The 16,775-nt window shown below is 35.0% G+C and overlaps 1 protein-coding gene across 2 annotated transcripts in view; it reads right to left on the reverse strand.

Moving 5' to 3' along the window:
* Positions 1-16,775, reverse strand: part of DYNC2H1 (dynein cytoplasmic 2 heavy chain 1) — a 180,606-nt gene that overhangs the window by 151,420 nt on the left and 12,411 nt on the right. For both annotated transcript variants that reach the window (XM_075742293.1, XM_075742292.1), the window contains 17 exons: positions 15,218-15,370; positions 15,009-15,107; positions 13,771-13,910; positions 13,456-13,684; positions 12,938-13,065; positions 11,553-11,668; positions 10,183-10,310; positions 6,925-7,074; positions 5,940-6,145; positions 4,868-5,023; positions 4,658-4,772; positions 4,091-4,261; positions 3,522-3,904; positions 2,635-2,767; positions 2,428-2,545; positions 2,147-2,259; positions 1,939-2,058 (listed from right to left, as the gene is read on the reverse strand). In XM_075742293.1, the coding sequence (XP_075598408.1) occupies positions 1,939-2,058; positions 2,147-2,259; positions 2,428-2,545; positions 2,635-2,767; positions 3,522-3,904; positions 4,091-4,261; positions 4,658-4,772; positions 4,868-5,023; positions 5,940-6,145; positions 6,925-7,074; positions 10,183-10,310; positions 11,553-11,668; positions 12,938-13,065; positions 13,456-13,684; positions 13,771-13,910; positions 15,009-15,107; positions 15,218-15,370 (2,658 nt within the window). The remainder of the gene's footprint in view (positions 1-1,938; positions 2,059-2,146; positions 2,260-2,427; positions 2,546-2,634; positions 2,768-3,521; positions 3,905-4,090; positions 4,262-4,657; positions 4,773-4,867; positions 5,024-5,939; positions 6,146-6,924; positions 7,075-10,182; positions 10,311-11,552; positions 11,669-12,937; positions 13,066-13,455; positions 13,685-13,770; positions 13,911-15,008; positions 15,108-15,217; positions 15,371-16,775) is intronic.

Consider the following 16,775-nt stretch of genomic DNA (forward strand, 5'->3'; position numbering starts at 1 on the left):
GGAAGAGAAAGTTCGAATTACATTTTATAAATACAGATGATGTAAAGAAAACAGTTTTGCAATTCCTTTATAATTGCTTCTTATGTCTGATACTTAAAGCATTTCACTGTATAAGTTTTAAACAAAGCCACACATTTGCTATGCTCTAAGAATAAATATAGCCATCTTAAAACCTGACAAAATTTAGCAAAAACTTGCAATGTAATCTAATACAGTAAGTCCTTTCACTGTTCTATAGCATGTGGTAGCAAAATTTTTAGAGTATCTTTTCCCATTGAATTGTATGTCAGATGGAAACTACCACATTGTAGGCACGCTGAGCCCATATTTAACAGACTCAGGAGCACCTCTGACTTTTTGTGTCATTGATCTGCTAATATGGTATTTTGTATTCCAGTTTCTAACACGTATGTTCTAATTACTGTCCGAGCTATGAATGTTCAATCAAACTTGGAACTGGAAAGATCAGCAACAAAAAATTGCACCAATTATGCCAGTTTGAAGATTTGTAATGGTAAGTACATTCTGGGGGAGGGAGAGAGTAACCAGCAGTCCTGTGAGGGAATGACAGCCAGGATCACTACGCAAAGGCCATGAGGACAGAGCTGCAGGGCTATGATCTTGTTGGGATCATGGAGATGTGGTGGGGTGTTGCAAGGGAGGGATACAGGTTCATTTGGAAGGACAGGAAGGGAAGGCAAGGAGGGGGAGTTACCCTTTACGTAAGAAAGCAGCTGGAGAGTATGGAACTCTGTCTGCAGATGGATGAGGAGCCAGTTGACAGCTTATGGGTCAGGATTAAAGACAGGACAGGTTAAGGTGACATTATAGCGGGTGTCTGCTACAGGCTACCTGACCAGAAAAAACAAGTAGATGAGGCCCTCTACAGACAGATAGGAGCAGCCTCATATTCACAGGCCCTGGTCCTCATAGCGGACTTCCACCACCCCAGTACGTGCTGGAGGGGCAATAAGGACATAAGCAATCCAAGACGTTCATGGAGTCCATGGATGACAACTTCCTCTTCCAAGTGATAGAGGAGCCAGTGAGGACATGTGCTTTACTGGACACTGTCTAGTGAAGGGCCACAAAGATGATTAGGGGACTGGAGTATCTTTCCTATGAGGAAAGGCTGAGAGAGCTGGCACTGTTCAGCCTGGAGAAGAGAAGGCTCGGGGTGTGATATTATCAATTTCTACAAATACCTGAAGGGACAGTGCAAAGAAGATGGAGCCAGGCTCTTTTCAGAGGTGTCCAGTGCCATGACCAAAGGCAACAGGCACAAACTGAAAACACAGGAGGCTCTGTCTGAACATTAGGAAACACTAATTACCACGAGAGTGACTGAACAGTGGCAGAGGTTGCCCAGGGAGGTGGTGGAGTCTCTATTCCTGGAGACATTCAAAAGCCTTCTGGACATGGTCCTGGGTGAACCAGCTATAGGCAGGCCTGCTTAAGCAGGGAGGTTGGACCAGATGAGCTCTAGAGGTCCCCTCCCCCCACAATCATTCTGTGATTCTGTGTCATTTTCTCTGCTACTTGTCAAAATTGCATAAAAGAATTTCATGTTCCTGACTATTTCTGCTTATACAGCTAAGCTTTAGAAACTATATTTTAATCAGATTCAGAAAGGGCTTTTTTATGTTACTAGGTCTTAGCAGCCCTGCACGTAACATTCACTACCAACTAAGATCAAGATTTACATCAAATTTAATAAATAGATGGATGTTAGATCAGGTGCCATGTAAAAGACTTAAGTATTCCAAATGTTTACAAAAGAATTACAAGAACACATATTTTTAAGAATTTCTCTATACTATGAATGAATAGAATTTATTTTCTTCCAAATCCATATGTATACTTCTTTATAAGACTTTAAAAAAACCCTTATTTGGCAAATCTAAGAATACACAGTGACATTACTGGATCAACTACTACCTGGGAAGGAAAGAGTGATGGATCAATTGAACCTTGTGATTTTTTTCCAGCATCGACACAATCAATTAACATTTTTTTCAGGGTCTCCTTCATCTCCAAAGCCAAACTGTTTAGCCACACCTGACAAAGAGATGAAAAATCTCAAAAGTTATCTTACAAAATAATTTCTTAAAGATGCTTGAACTATACTTGGATGTGATTTTCTTACCTCCACATTATTTGACAGAAGAACTTTATTTCTAAGTGGAACAGTTTCTCCTTCTATTGACTTCATGGCAACTATGTATTTAAATTCTTCATCAAAGCCCACACTATTAATGCCTATTAATCAGAAAACAGCAATGAAGTTATATATTGTTAAAGTCAAACATTAATTCCTTAGTGTCTAGTAGCAGAAAGAGAAGAAAAAAAGCCTGCAACAGATTATTTAGCTTTGAAGAACCTTTTGTCTAAATAAGTACATTTCACAAATGAAGATTAATGCATTACCAGCAAAAAGTTTCTTAAGATGAGACTGGATAACCAGAGGATTCGTGGACTGTCCTAAAATTTCTAATAAGTCATCATCTCCAATGAAATAGAATCTTGGAAATGCTGAGCGCTTTTCCTACATAAAAAAAAATAAATCAGTTTTGTTGACTTAAATTCAAACTTATTGACTTTATGTATAGAAAACTATATTAATGTCAGGTGTACCTCCAAAAACTCATTCAAAGATCTCTGACACCTCTGAAGCTGGTCAAGTATGGTAATTAAAGTATTTCTTATTCCTGTCCGGGCATTCAGTGATGTTATCCTATTGTCACTCTTGATATCTGACATAATGGATCTTGACAGAAAAAAATTTGAATAATTCATAAAACAGCCATTACAATTTCAATCTGAATATGATATACAAGTAGTTATGTAAATAATAATTAAAGCACAAGTCATATAAATATCTGATATATAACTTTCAGTTTTCAGTATTAATTATGAAACATTTCAGAATTTACATCAATGTCTCTCCAATGTAATTTAATAACAACTGTTTCTTGCTAAAATTTATCTACTCAAAACCAAGAATATTCAATTCTTGGCTTTTATTTTTTTCTAAGAAGTCATTCCAACTCAAACCAAGACAGAAAATGGTACATATCTTTCTAGATTTCTAAAATCTCCTCCCTTTTTATCTCCTTGACTTCTTTGGAACAAATAAACCATCTGTTTCTCCCAAAAGTCCATCTGTGTACTTTGTTAGTGAACAAAGTGCTTATCTTCAACAAGAAATGATTCTTGAAAAAACAATTTTATCACCTCTGCTTTGGTTAACAAGATTGACCTTGTGTTTGCCTGCCTTGTTCGTGATCTTTGACATTTCATGGGATTCCCTTCTTCATATGTACCAGCTTAAATGAAACCTATGTTACCACCTTTATTCAGATCTACGTCACTGCCACACATCTATACCTACTGAATTCCTGTTGCTGACCTCCATCTCCATACATATTCCAACTGTTCCATATATTTCCACCAGGAAGAATGTTCTAGCCTACATGTGTCAAAGATATTGCAAAAAATTATTCACATTCCATAATACTAACCTAAAGTCTTCATCAACTCTGTTAAAACGAGCCTGTTCTTTGGGCAGAGCTCCATGACCAAATATAGGTTCTAAATAGACCCATTTCCTTTGAATTTGGTTTAAGTTCTGCAGATACTCATCCAACTCAGCCAGCTTTTTTTCCCAGATGGACACTTTATCTTCAAAACCTTTGTAATATGGAGAGTCCTTGAGTGATTGTAGAAGACAGCGATGATCTCCAACTTGGTTGACTTGGTCCTTCCAATCTTTAATAAGCCTGATAGTCTTGCCTCGGCTATCTTCATAATCTGTTAATGTAAAGACAGCTCCAACTGCCCAGAGTTCAAGTTCACGTAATGCTTCTCTGATTGTGACTTCACCTTGGGCCCGACAATTCAAATCCTATTTAAAAGCATAAATAGATTTCATTTGAAACTACAGAGCTTGCAATAAACTTTCCATTCAAAAATATAACATAAATTATATTTCTATAGTAATAAAAATATAAATAGGCGTACAGAACAAGATATACTACATAAAATAAACCATAAAATGAAATACAGTACCTTTATGTGAAATTATTCATACCTTAAGTTCCATTGCTTTTTCTATAATGGCATCTGTCACTTTTAGCAGATCTCCAAATAACAAACCTTCAAGTGTAGTGCCTCGGGGAAGACCCAGAAGACGAAAGAGATCCAGCCAATGGTCTGGAGAAAGATGCTCTCCTCTTACATATTTTAGAAGTGGAATTATCCCCTATAGGAAAAATGCATATGTGAGTCCATCTTTATGAAAATTGTATCTCTTTGATTACAGAGTGACATGCTATTCAAATAAACTAAAAATTTTCATTCTTAAACTGAAGTACTTTCTTTTCAATTCCTGGATTTAATGTTTAGGAGTATAACTCTGAGGAAAACTTACTGCTAATTGTGTGCCTATGTAAACTGTAATGACCCTCCTGTTCACTGTAAGGAACTAAAAGCTTCTCAAAAGTAAGTGAAATGTTCAAAGCAGTATCAGATAATATTTTATTAAATTATAACTTATTTTATTATAAGAACTGAACAATAAGCTACAGAATGAAGTATATTACCCCATAATAGCAAACCAATTTTTGTTTTATACCCCTTTTTCTGGTTAGCAACTTACTTTATATTTGTCCACTTCTTTTTGCAACTTTACTGTCATTACAGTATGTTCTTCCAGCTTCCTCATTTTGTCATGCCAGTTAAACAAAAATTCTTCAAATAGGTATGTTTTACTCCTGCGTGAAAATAAAATATAAAAAGGTCATAACAACACAGTACTACAACCACTGCAACATGTATGTCCGTGAAAAATAAAGTAACAAAATCATACCTAAAAGTAATCCAGTCTTCTTTGGCTTTTTCCTGAAAACCTTGATAAAACTCTTCATACAATGCCCAGACTTCTGCACAACTCTTAATATCTTGACATACAACTTTTGACAATGAGAAGTCAGGCTCTTCCAATTTAAAATGATGGCATTCTTCACTGAATAAAAAGATCACTGTATTATACATTACATGATTCCATTACACATTTATGGTTTAAGAGATGATAGCATATGGAAATAATTATACTTTTTTAAGAAAAGCCACTGGCTTCATTGAAGAACATTGCTGCCAACTGCAATTTCCTTATAGTCTCCTTCCTGAACAGAAATAACAAAGGAATTACACGGGATAACTCTCCTACACAGCGATCTTCTCCCACATTAACAATTATTTTCCATAAACTTTCATTTCTTTCTCATTTATGAAAAAAGTGAATGACTTTGTGCCCCCAAAAACAAAGCTTGAAATAAAAGAATTTTTAATTGATTGTTTCTACCTGTTAGGTAGAAAGAATATGCTAATTTTATTTAATATCACATTTAAGGGTCAAGCTAAGAATTTCAATAGAAAACTTTGCCCACTCAAGATTTGCAATAATGAGGTTACTGAAAGTACGCACCTAGAGCAAAAATCCTTTCCTTTTGCACAACAGTCTATCAGAGAGGACACTTACTCAAGAAATAGGAAACATGAGCTCTTGCCCACTTAAGTTACGAGAGGATCAAAGTAGTAACTCTCCCTTCTTGGACCAATATCCCAAACCTTCTCTTAGTGAGACTTTCAGAAGTCAGAATCAAGTCTTTAGTGTACAGACTCCCTCATGTGAAAGCCTAAGAGACTTCTTGAACTTTTCATTCAAAAAACCTCTAGAAAAACTTAGCTTGAGAAATTCATGTTATGTAAAATCAACAAAAAGGACCCTGAAAAACTATGAAAAACATGTAATACCAATAAAATTAAATTCCTTATGTTATCTGTTGTAATAAAAATTAGTTAACATGTTCTAAGATACTATTGCTGCAAAAGATCTATACGTTTATGAATAAAGTATACAGGGAAATAAACATACATACATGAGCTTTTCTTTCATGGTTTCGAGTTCATCAAATTCTTTTTTTTTTTCCTTTATGATCTGAGCACTTTTCTCAAGCACATCCTGATCACCTGTTTCAATGACATCATCACTTGGCTTTAGCTGGTCCCAACGAGCTTTAAACTTTTCCAGGTCTTGAAGATATATATTAATACGTGAAATCACATTTCCTTTCATCATTTCAATCTGTAAAGCAAGAGTTAAAATTAAATTCTTTCAATGGTTTGTAACTACAACTATGATCAAAGTATCAACTTCAAAACTTGATAATTACAACTTGATCAAAGTCAAACTCAAAAAACTTCCCATATAATACCCTAAGAAACAGTTCATCTTTATTCTTCTGTTTGCTTGTTGTTTGTTTTGTTTTTTTAAAGGGGGCACTAATTTTTTTTATGCTGGTATTTGAGACCTATTTATTCAGCCTATGCTACCTATTTACCCTGTATCTGATAGCACAGAGAAAAATTGCTGTATTTGTACAGCATATTGGTATCTTCAGTAGAACTTTAAATGAGCTCAGCAATTTGCCTATGGAGTGGAATTACAGGACTGTGCATAGTTTAGCAAAGTTGTGTGAAAAGAAAATAACAAGCTTCAGTACTAAAAACATGATAACGTAATAAAAATGCTATCTTTTAACTGTTATCCTGTTTTCTTCAGTTAACCATTGCATTCATTAAGCTGTGTCTGTCAGCAGAAAGGCATTTCTGTCACCATCCCTGAGACAAAAGTACAACAATGTAACATTCATTTCAGCATGAGTTCTATAGAAGTTTCACCTAGTTATTGTCTAAACAGTTTAAGTATTCTTCCTTTAAAGGCTCTCCTTCAACTCAGTAATGTTGATGTTAACACTGAACTGAGAACATTTATGGATTAAATCTAAGAAAAAAAATATTTCTCCAGACTTATTCAAAATAATTTCAACATTTTTAGGTAAAACATTAATTATTCATTGTTACCTGTTCTGTAATCATAAGCTGGTGGCTTTCCATCATTAATTCAAATTTATCCCATGTAGCTCTTAGATTACTGACAGTGTCCAAACCTGTACCAGCCACAGTTCGCAAAAGTTTGTTTTTATCTTCAGCCTCTTGAAACAGGAGAAAAATCTAAATTCAAACAGATTAAAAATATGTATGTAAAAATGCAGCAAATCCTGTTTATCCAAACTATAAGCAAATACATAAGAATCATGAACTGTGTATGCACAGAATATATGCTTATATACAGCTGTTTTTTTAATACTGTTTATAGAATAACATTAAAACACTGGGAAAAATAGTATCTGAGGTATTTAGAGAAATTCTAAATCTTGATCCTGATATGAGATAGAAGTGAATGTTTACTATGAAACAGGTAAGTGCCTCTTTATATATTGCGGAGATCAGATTCAAGAACAGCGGCAGAGCAACAGAATTTAGTAAATATGTATATATGTGGCTGGCATGGAGTTCATTTCCTTCACAGCAGCTCATATGGTGCTCTGTTTTAGATCTGTGATGAAAACAATACTGACAACACGCTGATGTTTCACCTATTGCTGAACAGTGTTTGCACTTTCTTTTCTTTCTTTTCTTTCTTCCATTTTTCCTTCCCTTATTGAAATATTTTGATTTCGATTCATGAGGTTTCTGACTTTTATTCTTCCTTTCCTTTTATCCTGTCCCATCAGGGGTGGTGTGGCTGTTCAAGTGAGCAAGGAAATGAGCAAGCAGCTGTGTGGTGCTCAGCTACCTACCAGGATTAACCCACAACAATATGGAATAACAAAAAGCAGGAATAGAGACACTTCAAATAAACAGAAATTATATTCATATAAAAAAGCACAATGTTTTTCACCTGATAATGTGGAAAAAAATCCATTTTTTTCCCCATATATTAAGAGCCAAACAAATTTAATAAAAAAAACAACTCTCAAACACTGTAAGTCAGAAGAAACTGAAATAAACACAGTTTTACACATTTACCAAAATGTCCTGGTATGTATGTTTTCCTTTAAAAATTAAGAGGTGACAACAGGCACTAATGCTAAGGAGCAATACTGTTTTGTACATTATTAATTCTTTTCAACATCCAACAATTCATCCAGAGTTGCTACAAAATGTAAATACTTACACCCAACCTAACACAGTCCTTACTGAGATAACAGCCAAACAGTTAAACTGTATACAAGATGAAGATTAAGCTAAAATTAGACGTCTGTACAAGGGCTTGTTAAGTAGGCATCTCAAACTCCATTATCACTAAAGAAGATCATTGACACCAAGGTCTTGATCATTTAATGACACGTTTCCAGCATTACTTGAGATCCCCTAATGTATCCCATCTGCCTTACATCCACTGCCCCAAAAGTTATGGGTCTTCCATACATCCTGTGTCATATCTGCCAGCCTTGGACGGAGCTCTCAGATATGCCAGGACATCCCCAAAAGAGTAGACACCTACATATGAACAACTGCATTGAGCTCTTAATGCAGCTAAGAAATCAGTTCAGGTGGATCAGCCACAAGGTGTCCGCCTGACGGTGAAGTAGATTGCTCTAGGCTACAACTGATTACATTCACTAGGGACTTGAGTCAGTTTCTCCAGATGCACCTACAGAAAGGTAGAGGCCTCCCAGAACTCCTCCGTTATGTCTGCCAGTCTTGTGTGGATGTTGGATACGCATCTCAGTAACTCTAGAACTGCACTTGTGGGCAACTGAACCAGACTTCTGCCGAGCATATTAACAGCATACACGCTGCAGACACCTGCACATACACACCTGAACTAAGATGCATTCATTTAGAAATTTTCTGGATAAATATTGTCTGGTTGGGAAGAGTTAATGTGGCTTTTCTAGAATTTCACAATTTTGTAAAACCAGAGTTCTTTAAAGGCATCAGTAAGGGTATGGATGAAGGAAATTAAAATTATATATTGCAGTTGGGTTTCCAAAAAGCTTTTAACACAAACCCTCACCAAAGGCACAGGAAATCTAACCTTGACATAAGAAAAAAAGGTCCTTGCAGAGATAATTAACTGGGTAAAAGACAGAAAACAGAGATAGGAGGCAATAAAAGATCACCCATGGAGTTCTGTAGGTACCTGTGCTGGACTGCTCAAGGTGTTTATAAAAGAGTTGGAAAATGAGACTAACCTGTGAGATTATAAAGTTTACTGATGATACTATCTTATTCCAGGTATTAAAATAATTCATCTGTGAAGAACTGCAGAATGAACTTAGAAGAGTAACTGATGATACCAGTTACAAACAAAATTAAAGTAGATAATCATGAAGTGACATATACATGAAAAAATAAATTTCACATGTATAAGTTGAGTTCTGAGATAATGACTGCAGTTCAGGATTGGTATCTTGGGATTATGACAGCCAGTTTTACAAAAATGACAGCTTAATCTGAGCAGTAGAACGTAAACCAAATGTTAGGAGTCACAAGGATCAAAAAGAGAATAAAAGAGGTAACATTGCTGTTTCATCATATAAATCCATGGTTTCCTCATATCTTAAAATTTGCACAAAATTCTGTTGGTCCCACAGAAAAAGATTATTGCAAAACTAGAAAAGATTTACCAAAGGGCAACAAGGATGATCAAAGTTTTGAGTTGGCTTATGTGTAAGAAAAGATTAGGTAAACTAAAATTCTTCACCCTAGAAAAGTGATGGCTGATACAGGACACAACAAAGAACAATACGATCGTGTGTCACGAAAAGGAAGAATAGGGTCTGACTGGTCTATAACTCTTCCAATGTAAGACTTAAATGGTATTAAGTTAACATACGGCAGGTGAAAGAAAAAGTAAAAGGAGGTGCCCTTCATGTAATGGGTAATTGATCCACACTTTACCAGAGGATACTTTGGATGCCAAAGGTGTATTTGCTTTCAAGAGGGGACAAGGTAAGGTTATGGAAGAGAAATCCACTGAGTGTTACTATATGCTCAGGAACCACATAAAACTCAAAGAGGTTCTGGTTGGAGGCTAGAAGCATGTTGGAAAGCATCAAATGTGCTACCCCAATTTTGTATTTTCCCCTAGGCAGCCACGTTATTCTACTGCTGGAGACAAAATACTGTGCCTGTTACATGGACCACTGCTCTGACCCCATACAACCACTGCAAGTTCTAAACTAGTTATATTAATTTTTAGTTTCCATACTAGAAAGCAATTACATTTTTGATAGCTGTTGTTCTGGATATGATAAAATAGTATCTTACCCCTTCTTTTCGTTCATGTAGGTTTAAATATTTTAAATTGTCTTCGGCTATTTCCTCTACAGTCTGGGGCCTAATCACTAAAGTTTCCATGGCATCAGTGAGAAATGAAGAAACATCACATAGGTGAGCTATATAAAGGTGGAAAACAAAGTTATCATGCAGAAAATACTTGTAGTAATAAATATCCAAGTCAGACAAATGTACTGTGATACAACATTGTCATAAGATATGATACTGTACACAAAGTATTCGTTTAAAAAATTGCAGACCTCAGTCTTATATGTTGCTTCAACAAAAATTGCATGTTTGTGTTTACACATAGCTTTTTAAATGTAATCTACTGTGTTCAGTGTATGATTTAGACCATAAGAATCAAAGTACCTTCTGAGAGTTAAACATAAATACATAAGGCATTTATTTATACACTTTCAAAATCTGTATGTCTTTTTTGGGTGAAAGGAGAAAAACAGATGTTAAAATTGCTTTGGGGTTTTTTTTGGGGGGGGTTGTTTTGTTTTAAAGAAACCAACTAACTAAAGCCACCTTGCTTTAAATATTGAGAAGATTGACAAACAAAAGCCTGATTAAGCTATAATGTTGTATTTTTCTACCAAGGTAGATCTTTTTGGTACTCAGAAAGGAGTTGTACAATTCCAGGGAATAATACATCTTCCAGGAAACAATTCATCTTTCAGGCTATGGAAATAATACACTTTGTGCACAACCTCTGTTCTGTTTCCTATGATGATTGTTACATTTAAAGCACAAGGGACTGGTATTTCTCATCATCTACACCTTATTCCATTTTGTCTACCTGTTCCAGATATAGACAGACCACCTGAAAATAGGGAAATATTTTGCACTTTTTAAGATTCTGCATTTTGACAACCTAACTGACAAGTAATAATGGAATGCCTAGATTATTTAAGACTCTTCATGAAGTATTTCAATTTGTGAAAGAAAAATCTAATAATATATTTTAATTACAAGATTTCATGACACTTCCTTCAATTACCCTCAAATGCCTAAGAAATTTTCTTCCATCAAACATCAAATAAATTTGTCTCCCTGAAATGACAAAGAAATTTTCCTTCAGACAAAAGAAAAAAGCAAAATAATGTTCATATGTATATAACATCCATAACAGATGTGGTTATAACAAGTGAATGGGAAAGATGCACATGGACATCAAGGGGTCTTAGGTTAGGCCTATAATGAAAAATTAGTAACAGATTACTTTCTTTGCACTGTGATTTCTGCAGCTCAGTGTGCCCGAGAGTAGAATATTTCTTAAAAAGAGTATTTACATTAACACAAATGTCCACAAGTACAACAGAAATAAAACAAAACAATTCACTGAAGTTATTTACCTTGAATAGATTTTCTCAAAGAAATAACAAGAACATCATACAACTTCTGGATGAAATCATCAATTACAGCTTTCACAGGGTTGCAATTAACAGTTAAACAATCTATCCTGATGGTGCTTCAAGACAAAATATTAAAAAATAGCAAATTTTCAGTAGTATATTTACATGTCAATATCTCTAAGATCTATGCATGTCTGCAGTTTACTCTGATTTTGTAGGCTAATAAGAAAAAATTTCCCTCATAATTCTACAAATAAAAGCCATAGCTCATTGGGAAAATTACTCATAGTATTGAAATATTTATAATCATTATGCATATATATGCAGTTTTATGGGGGCTAAGGTCTAATGCTCTGTTCCTTCAAAGTTAGAAAATTGTTTGATTTTATATAGCCAATGTTACTAAATTCAAAAGGACTATTTCTATAGTCAAAAAGAAAAATATTTTAATTATTTGTACAGTCACGTGTTTACATCTCAAATTTCCATGAGAATTTACTAACACAGAATTTACTAGCCTCAATAGTCCTAAGAACATAAGAAAAGCCATCGTGAGTCATTTCAAGGCCCCATATCTAGTATCTCACAGTGACCATAAGTAGATGTCTAAAGAATGCTAAGAAAAAGGGCTACCTTTTTTGATACCTTCCTGACTATCCTCCCTCAATACCAATTATTTTCAACTCATGGCACTTCATGGACACATGTGGTTTCTGGTTATAAAATACATCAGGCAGTTTCTCTCCTATTCACCCCAGCCTGTCCTTAAACCCATTAAAATCTTTACTACTCAGAACATCACTTAGCAAACAAGTTCTACCAGTCCATTCTCCCACATGAAACATCATCTTTTTGTCCTTGGTCTGAACATGATTCCCATCAGTTTCATGAGACCTCTAACCATGCAATACACTAAATTTCATGTGCATATATGCAAGAACAAAAGCCTACACTAGCATATCTTAAACTATAAGTTATAAGAGGTAACCAAATGCTTCAATACAGGAATTATTTCATGTACAAACATTTACTAAGTCTGTTCCTAACTGCCATATATATTCCACATGTACAGGACTTAGCTAAAAGAATTGTTAAAATATCACCGTGTTATGCAGTATTTCAGAATTAGCTCTGAATTTTGAGGGGGTTTCCCATCATATTAAAGACATTGAAAGTTTTCAGAGAAGTCTGTGCAGATAAAAGGGAATAAGTGTCTAAAGACAAAACTGAAAAACAAAAACCTAAACATTTTAAAAGTACATCAATATTTTAAAAACACTTGAAATTCTACCTATATCTCCGCGTAAAAAGAATATTTCTATTTTACTATTACCTTTAAAGTATTTGATATAATACATTATTCCAACCAAAGAGTTTCACTATACCTTGGAAGACGTTCTGCTTCTTTCCCTCTCACTTTTAATGCTTTGAAGTTTTTTTCCCAGTCCTGTTTGCTAGAAAGATGTGTCTTCACCAGAGTTTCCATATCTACTTGGCCAATTACGATCCATTCCTTTTCAACGTTATTTTTCATTTCATGGAAAAGAAATATTTTCCAGACTAAATAACTCTGTTTCTCTAAAATACTTTAAATACTAAAATACTTTAATAATGTTTTAAAGTTACATTCTCTTCAACCTTTGTGCTCCTTCAATTACTTACAGATTCCCCTAGTGCAAAAATCAGAATGTACAAAATGGTTTGACACACTCACGCATTTAAGGATAATCAAAAGAGATTTTGAACAAGAGTAATGGTTGGACTTACAACGCTTTTGCTTATATGCCTTGCAGAAAAGAACAATAATGCACAAATGTATTTGCTTCTAGAATGTCTGAAGCCTAAAATGGTACAAATCTAAAAAAAAAAAAAATAGCATGAGTCAGTCAAATATTGAAAATACCTTGAATTGATTAGAAACATCTGTCAGCCTTCTGAACAAATCCTCTGCTTTACTGAAAGCAGTCAGAAATCCATTTGCATTTCTTTCGGTCATAACAGTGAATATAGACTCTTCTTCTGCTTCACTTACTCCCCTAAACTGATTTGGAATGGAGATGAATCTCTTCATTTCTCTATAATATCTAGCTCGTACTTCTTCAAAAGGAGGTCTGAATTGCAACTGGCCTTGCCTAAAAAGTGAAATAAATCATAAAAAACAAATATTTGAATGTAATCTGAGCTAGAATACTTTAACAGAAAAAAGAAAATCTCTTACTTGAACATTAGATCAATATTTATTTCTGGTAAATTCTCATTGAGTGCTTCTAAGCCCATTTGATACTGATGCTCCAGAGCTTTGTAAAGTTGATGATTCCAGTGCTGTCTCCAAGCTTTCATATCACGTGATTTGAAACCCTAAAATTTAACAAGGTTTATTTTTATTTTATTTTATTCTTCAAACCATAACTATAAGCTGAAACTGAGCACAGAACAATGCCTGCAGCCCAGGATCTTAGTAAAATTCAAAGAAGCATCACAGGGAAGTGTTCACAGCACAAGCCTGTCAGAGTTCAAGGAGCATCTCAACAACACTCTTAGTCATATGATTTAGTTTTAGGTAGTCCTGCAAGGAGCAGGGATTTGAACTCAATGATTCTTATGAGTTCCCTTCCAACTTAAGATATTCTATGATTCTACGACGAGTTTGAAAATTAAGAAGATCTAGAGCTATTACATTTATTTCAAATGAATCTAAGAATAAATTACAAATAAATCCAAATCAAACCAGCCTCTATGGCAGTTCAGCATAACAACTTCACTGAGGTTCATTGCCCATTGGTTTACTGTCAAACTCTTCAGGGTTACTCTAAAATGCACAGGACTCTGCTAGAAGTAAGATAGAGAGCTGGCTGAACGAGACATCTAAACCTGTATCACACCTTTTGTTTTCTTATGATATGTAAGCTACCTTTTAAACAGTACTTCAGAAAATTCTTGATCAACTTCACAGATCAACATTAACTTACAAGTAGATATAAGATTTTATCTTAAAGAATTCAGATTTTCATTGGAATCTGCTACATTGCACTGTAATAATGTTTAAAGCCATATCATATGCTCAAGTCCGTAAACGGTCACTTGTAAGCCATCCAGGGATTTTCAAAAGGGTGACACAAGTTAAAAAAGAAATTAGAAATGTCTTCCAGCTTAATGGGTTCTCTACTTATTTAATTGGATAGAGATTTCCAGCCAGGGTTTTGAAGGCAGTCCAAGGTTGCTGCAGAAAGCTTACACGGTTAAGGTCTGTTCTACAATTCAAGTCTGCCCAGAGAAATTCTTCCAACAGAAGAATCTCCTCACATCTGACATCAACTAGTACACAGTCAGTTTTCCTGAGCTAGCTAGTAACTCCTTAATCAAAATTAATTAAATCATGCTATGTTTGAGTCTTAAATCTTGATTACTGTTGAAAAGTCAATGTTCACAGTTTGCAATATGATAATGACACCCTGCCTGTGTCTCAAGGCTGGCAAAAACAGTTCTGAGGTCCTGGAGTCCATCTTTCCAACGCTGCTGCTGCCGAAGTAGATCAACATTCATGAGTGATATAACCTGTTAAAAGAATTTTAAAGGATAATAAACATATTAATCACCACATAAATTAAAGAAAGGGTTAAGTAAGCTATAAAAGATGTGATTTCAATTTCATCTGCAAAATATACCTTTTCAATGAAGTTTGTGTGCCACTTTCTTAGTTTTCGATTTTCAGTGGAAAGCCGTTCAGCAGCAGCTTGGAGCTTTTGGATATAGGCTTCCAAATCTCTAGGATTATCCCATGTTATTTGAGCTTTTCCTCCAGGACCAGATTTTGAATGCTTGAAAAAACACACAAATTTTGTATGATTTAACAACAAATGTATCTACCAGCTAGCATATAGGAAATGATAATATGAGAAAGATGGTTTTACTCCTAGTAAAAAATGGAAGACCTCCCTCTCATTACTGCACTAGAGACATAATAATCTGGCCAATCACACACACATACGGGCATATCATTATAGCTACATCAACACACTGGGAAAGGATTAATGCCAGACTCTTAACTGAGCTTGAAATAAATTCACTGATGTTGAGACTCCTGCCCCACACACATGAGCAGACATCTTAAGCTGAGAGGACATCTTAAACTCCTCCCTTTCTCTTTGTTCTGCACAGACCAAAAACAAAATGTGACACTAATAATTGCTATCCAACTGCACCTGTTTATCACAAAAATTATTTTTTTTTTAAATTACACTGTAAAATTTCACTGACTTATAAGCAGCTTTGGGGACTTCTATTTCTCTGAGCTTTTTATCAAGATTCTAGGGTTTTTATGCATTTTGCTACGTTTGCAGTAGAAAATCAGAAGACAAAAGCATCTGAAGTTCCACAGCTGGACCTATCTCTAAAATATGTAGGGCAGAAATCACGTCAAATAGGAGAATATGTTGTGGCTTTGAACACTTTTGCACCACCACTGTCTTAGGGTCTGCTGCACCCTAAAGGAATCTGTGGCATAATCTGCAGGCAGCCCAAGGAAAATTTAAGAGACAGTTTGGGAACATTTTCTGGGACACTTTTGAACCTACAGTTTGGTCTGGACTCTCCACCATTTTGTGGTGAACTAATCCCAATCCCAGACATCCCCTCCCTTATACTCTCTTGCAAAATGGTTCTCAGGAGCAAGTTCCCAATTGTTTCTGTAATGCTTGCTCTGGAGGCATTAGTCTCTTGCCCAATACAGAGTTTATGGGCATGTTATAATTCTCCAGCCATTCTCACATTGTAAGAGTATTGGAAGAGGGTGGAATGCTTCAAACTGATTAAAACCAGTAAACTGAAATTCATGATACACAACATGTTTCTCCAGACACAAAATAGAGATACAGTGTTAAAAAACTGTAGAGTGTACTGTAATTTTTAAGTTCATATTGTCCCTTCAAAGCAGAAAAATGAAAATAAATAAATTCCTCCAAATTGTTCCCAATTCCTTAAAAGAATCTAAAACTTCTTTAAGTACAGTGAACTTCCTAGCAATTACAAAAAAAACCCAAAACCTCTTCTCAGAGAAACTTTATTATGCCTGAACACCAACCCACTGTAACAAACTGCATGCATAAGTCAATAATCAGGTAGATCCACAGATTCTTTGTTCTTAATCTAAACCAGAAATTATCCACTTTTGACCTGCCCAAAACACGAATTAGAAAAATTCAAGAGAATTACAAAATCCACAGA

Source organism: Balearica regulorum, chromosome 1 (assembly GCF_011004875.1).
Source record: "Balearica regulorum gibbericeps isolate bBalReg1 chromosome 1, bBalReg1.pri, whole genome shotgun sequence".
In the NCBI taxonomy this organism is placed as follows: domain Eukaryota; kingdom Metazoa; phylum Chordata; class Aves; order Gruiformes; family Gruidae; genus Balearica; species Balearica regulorum.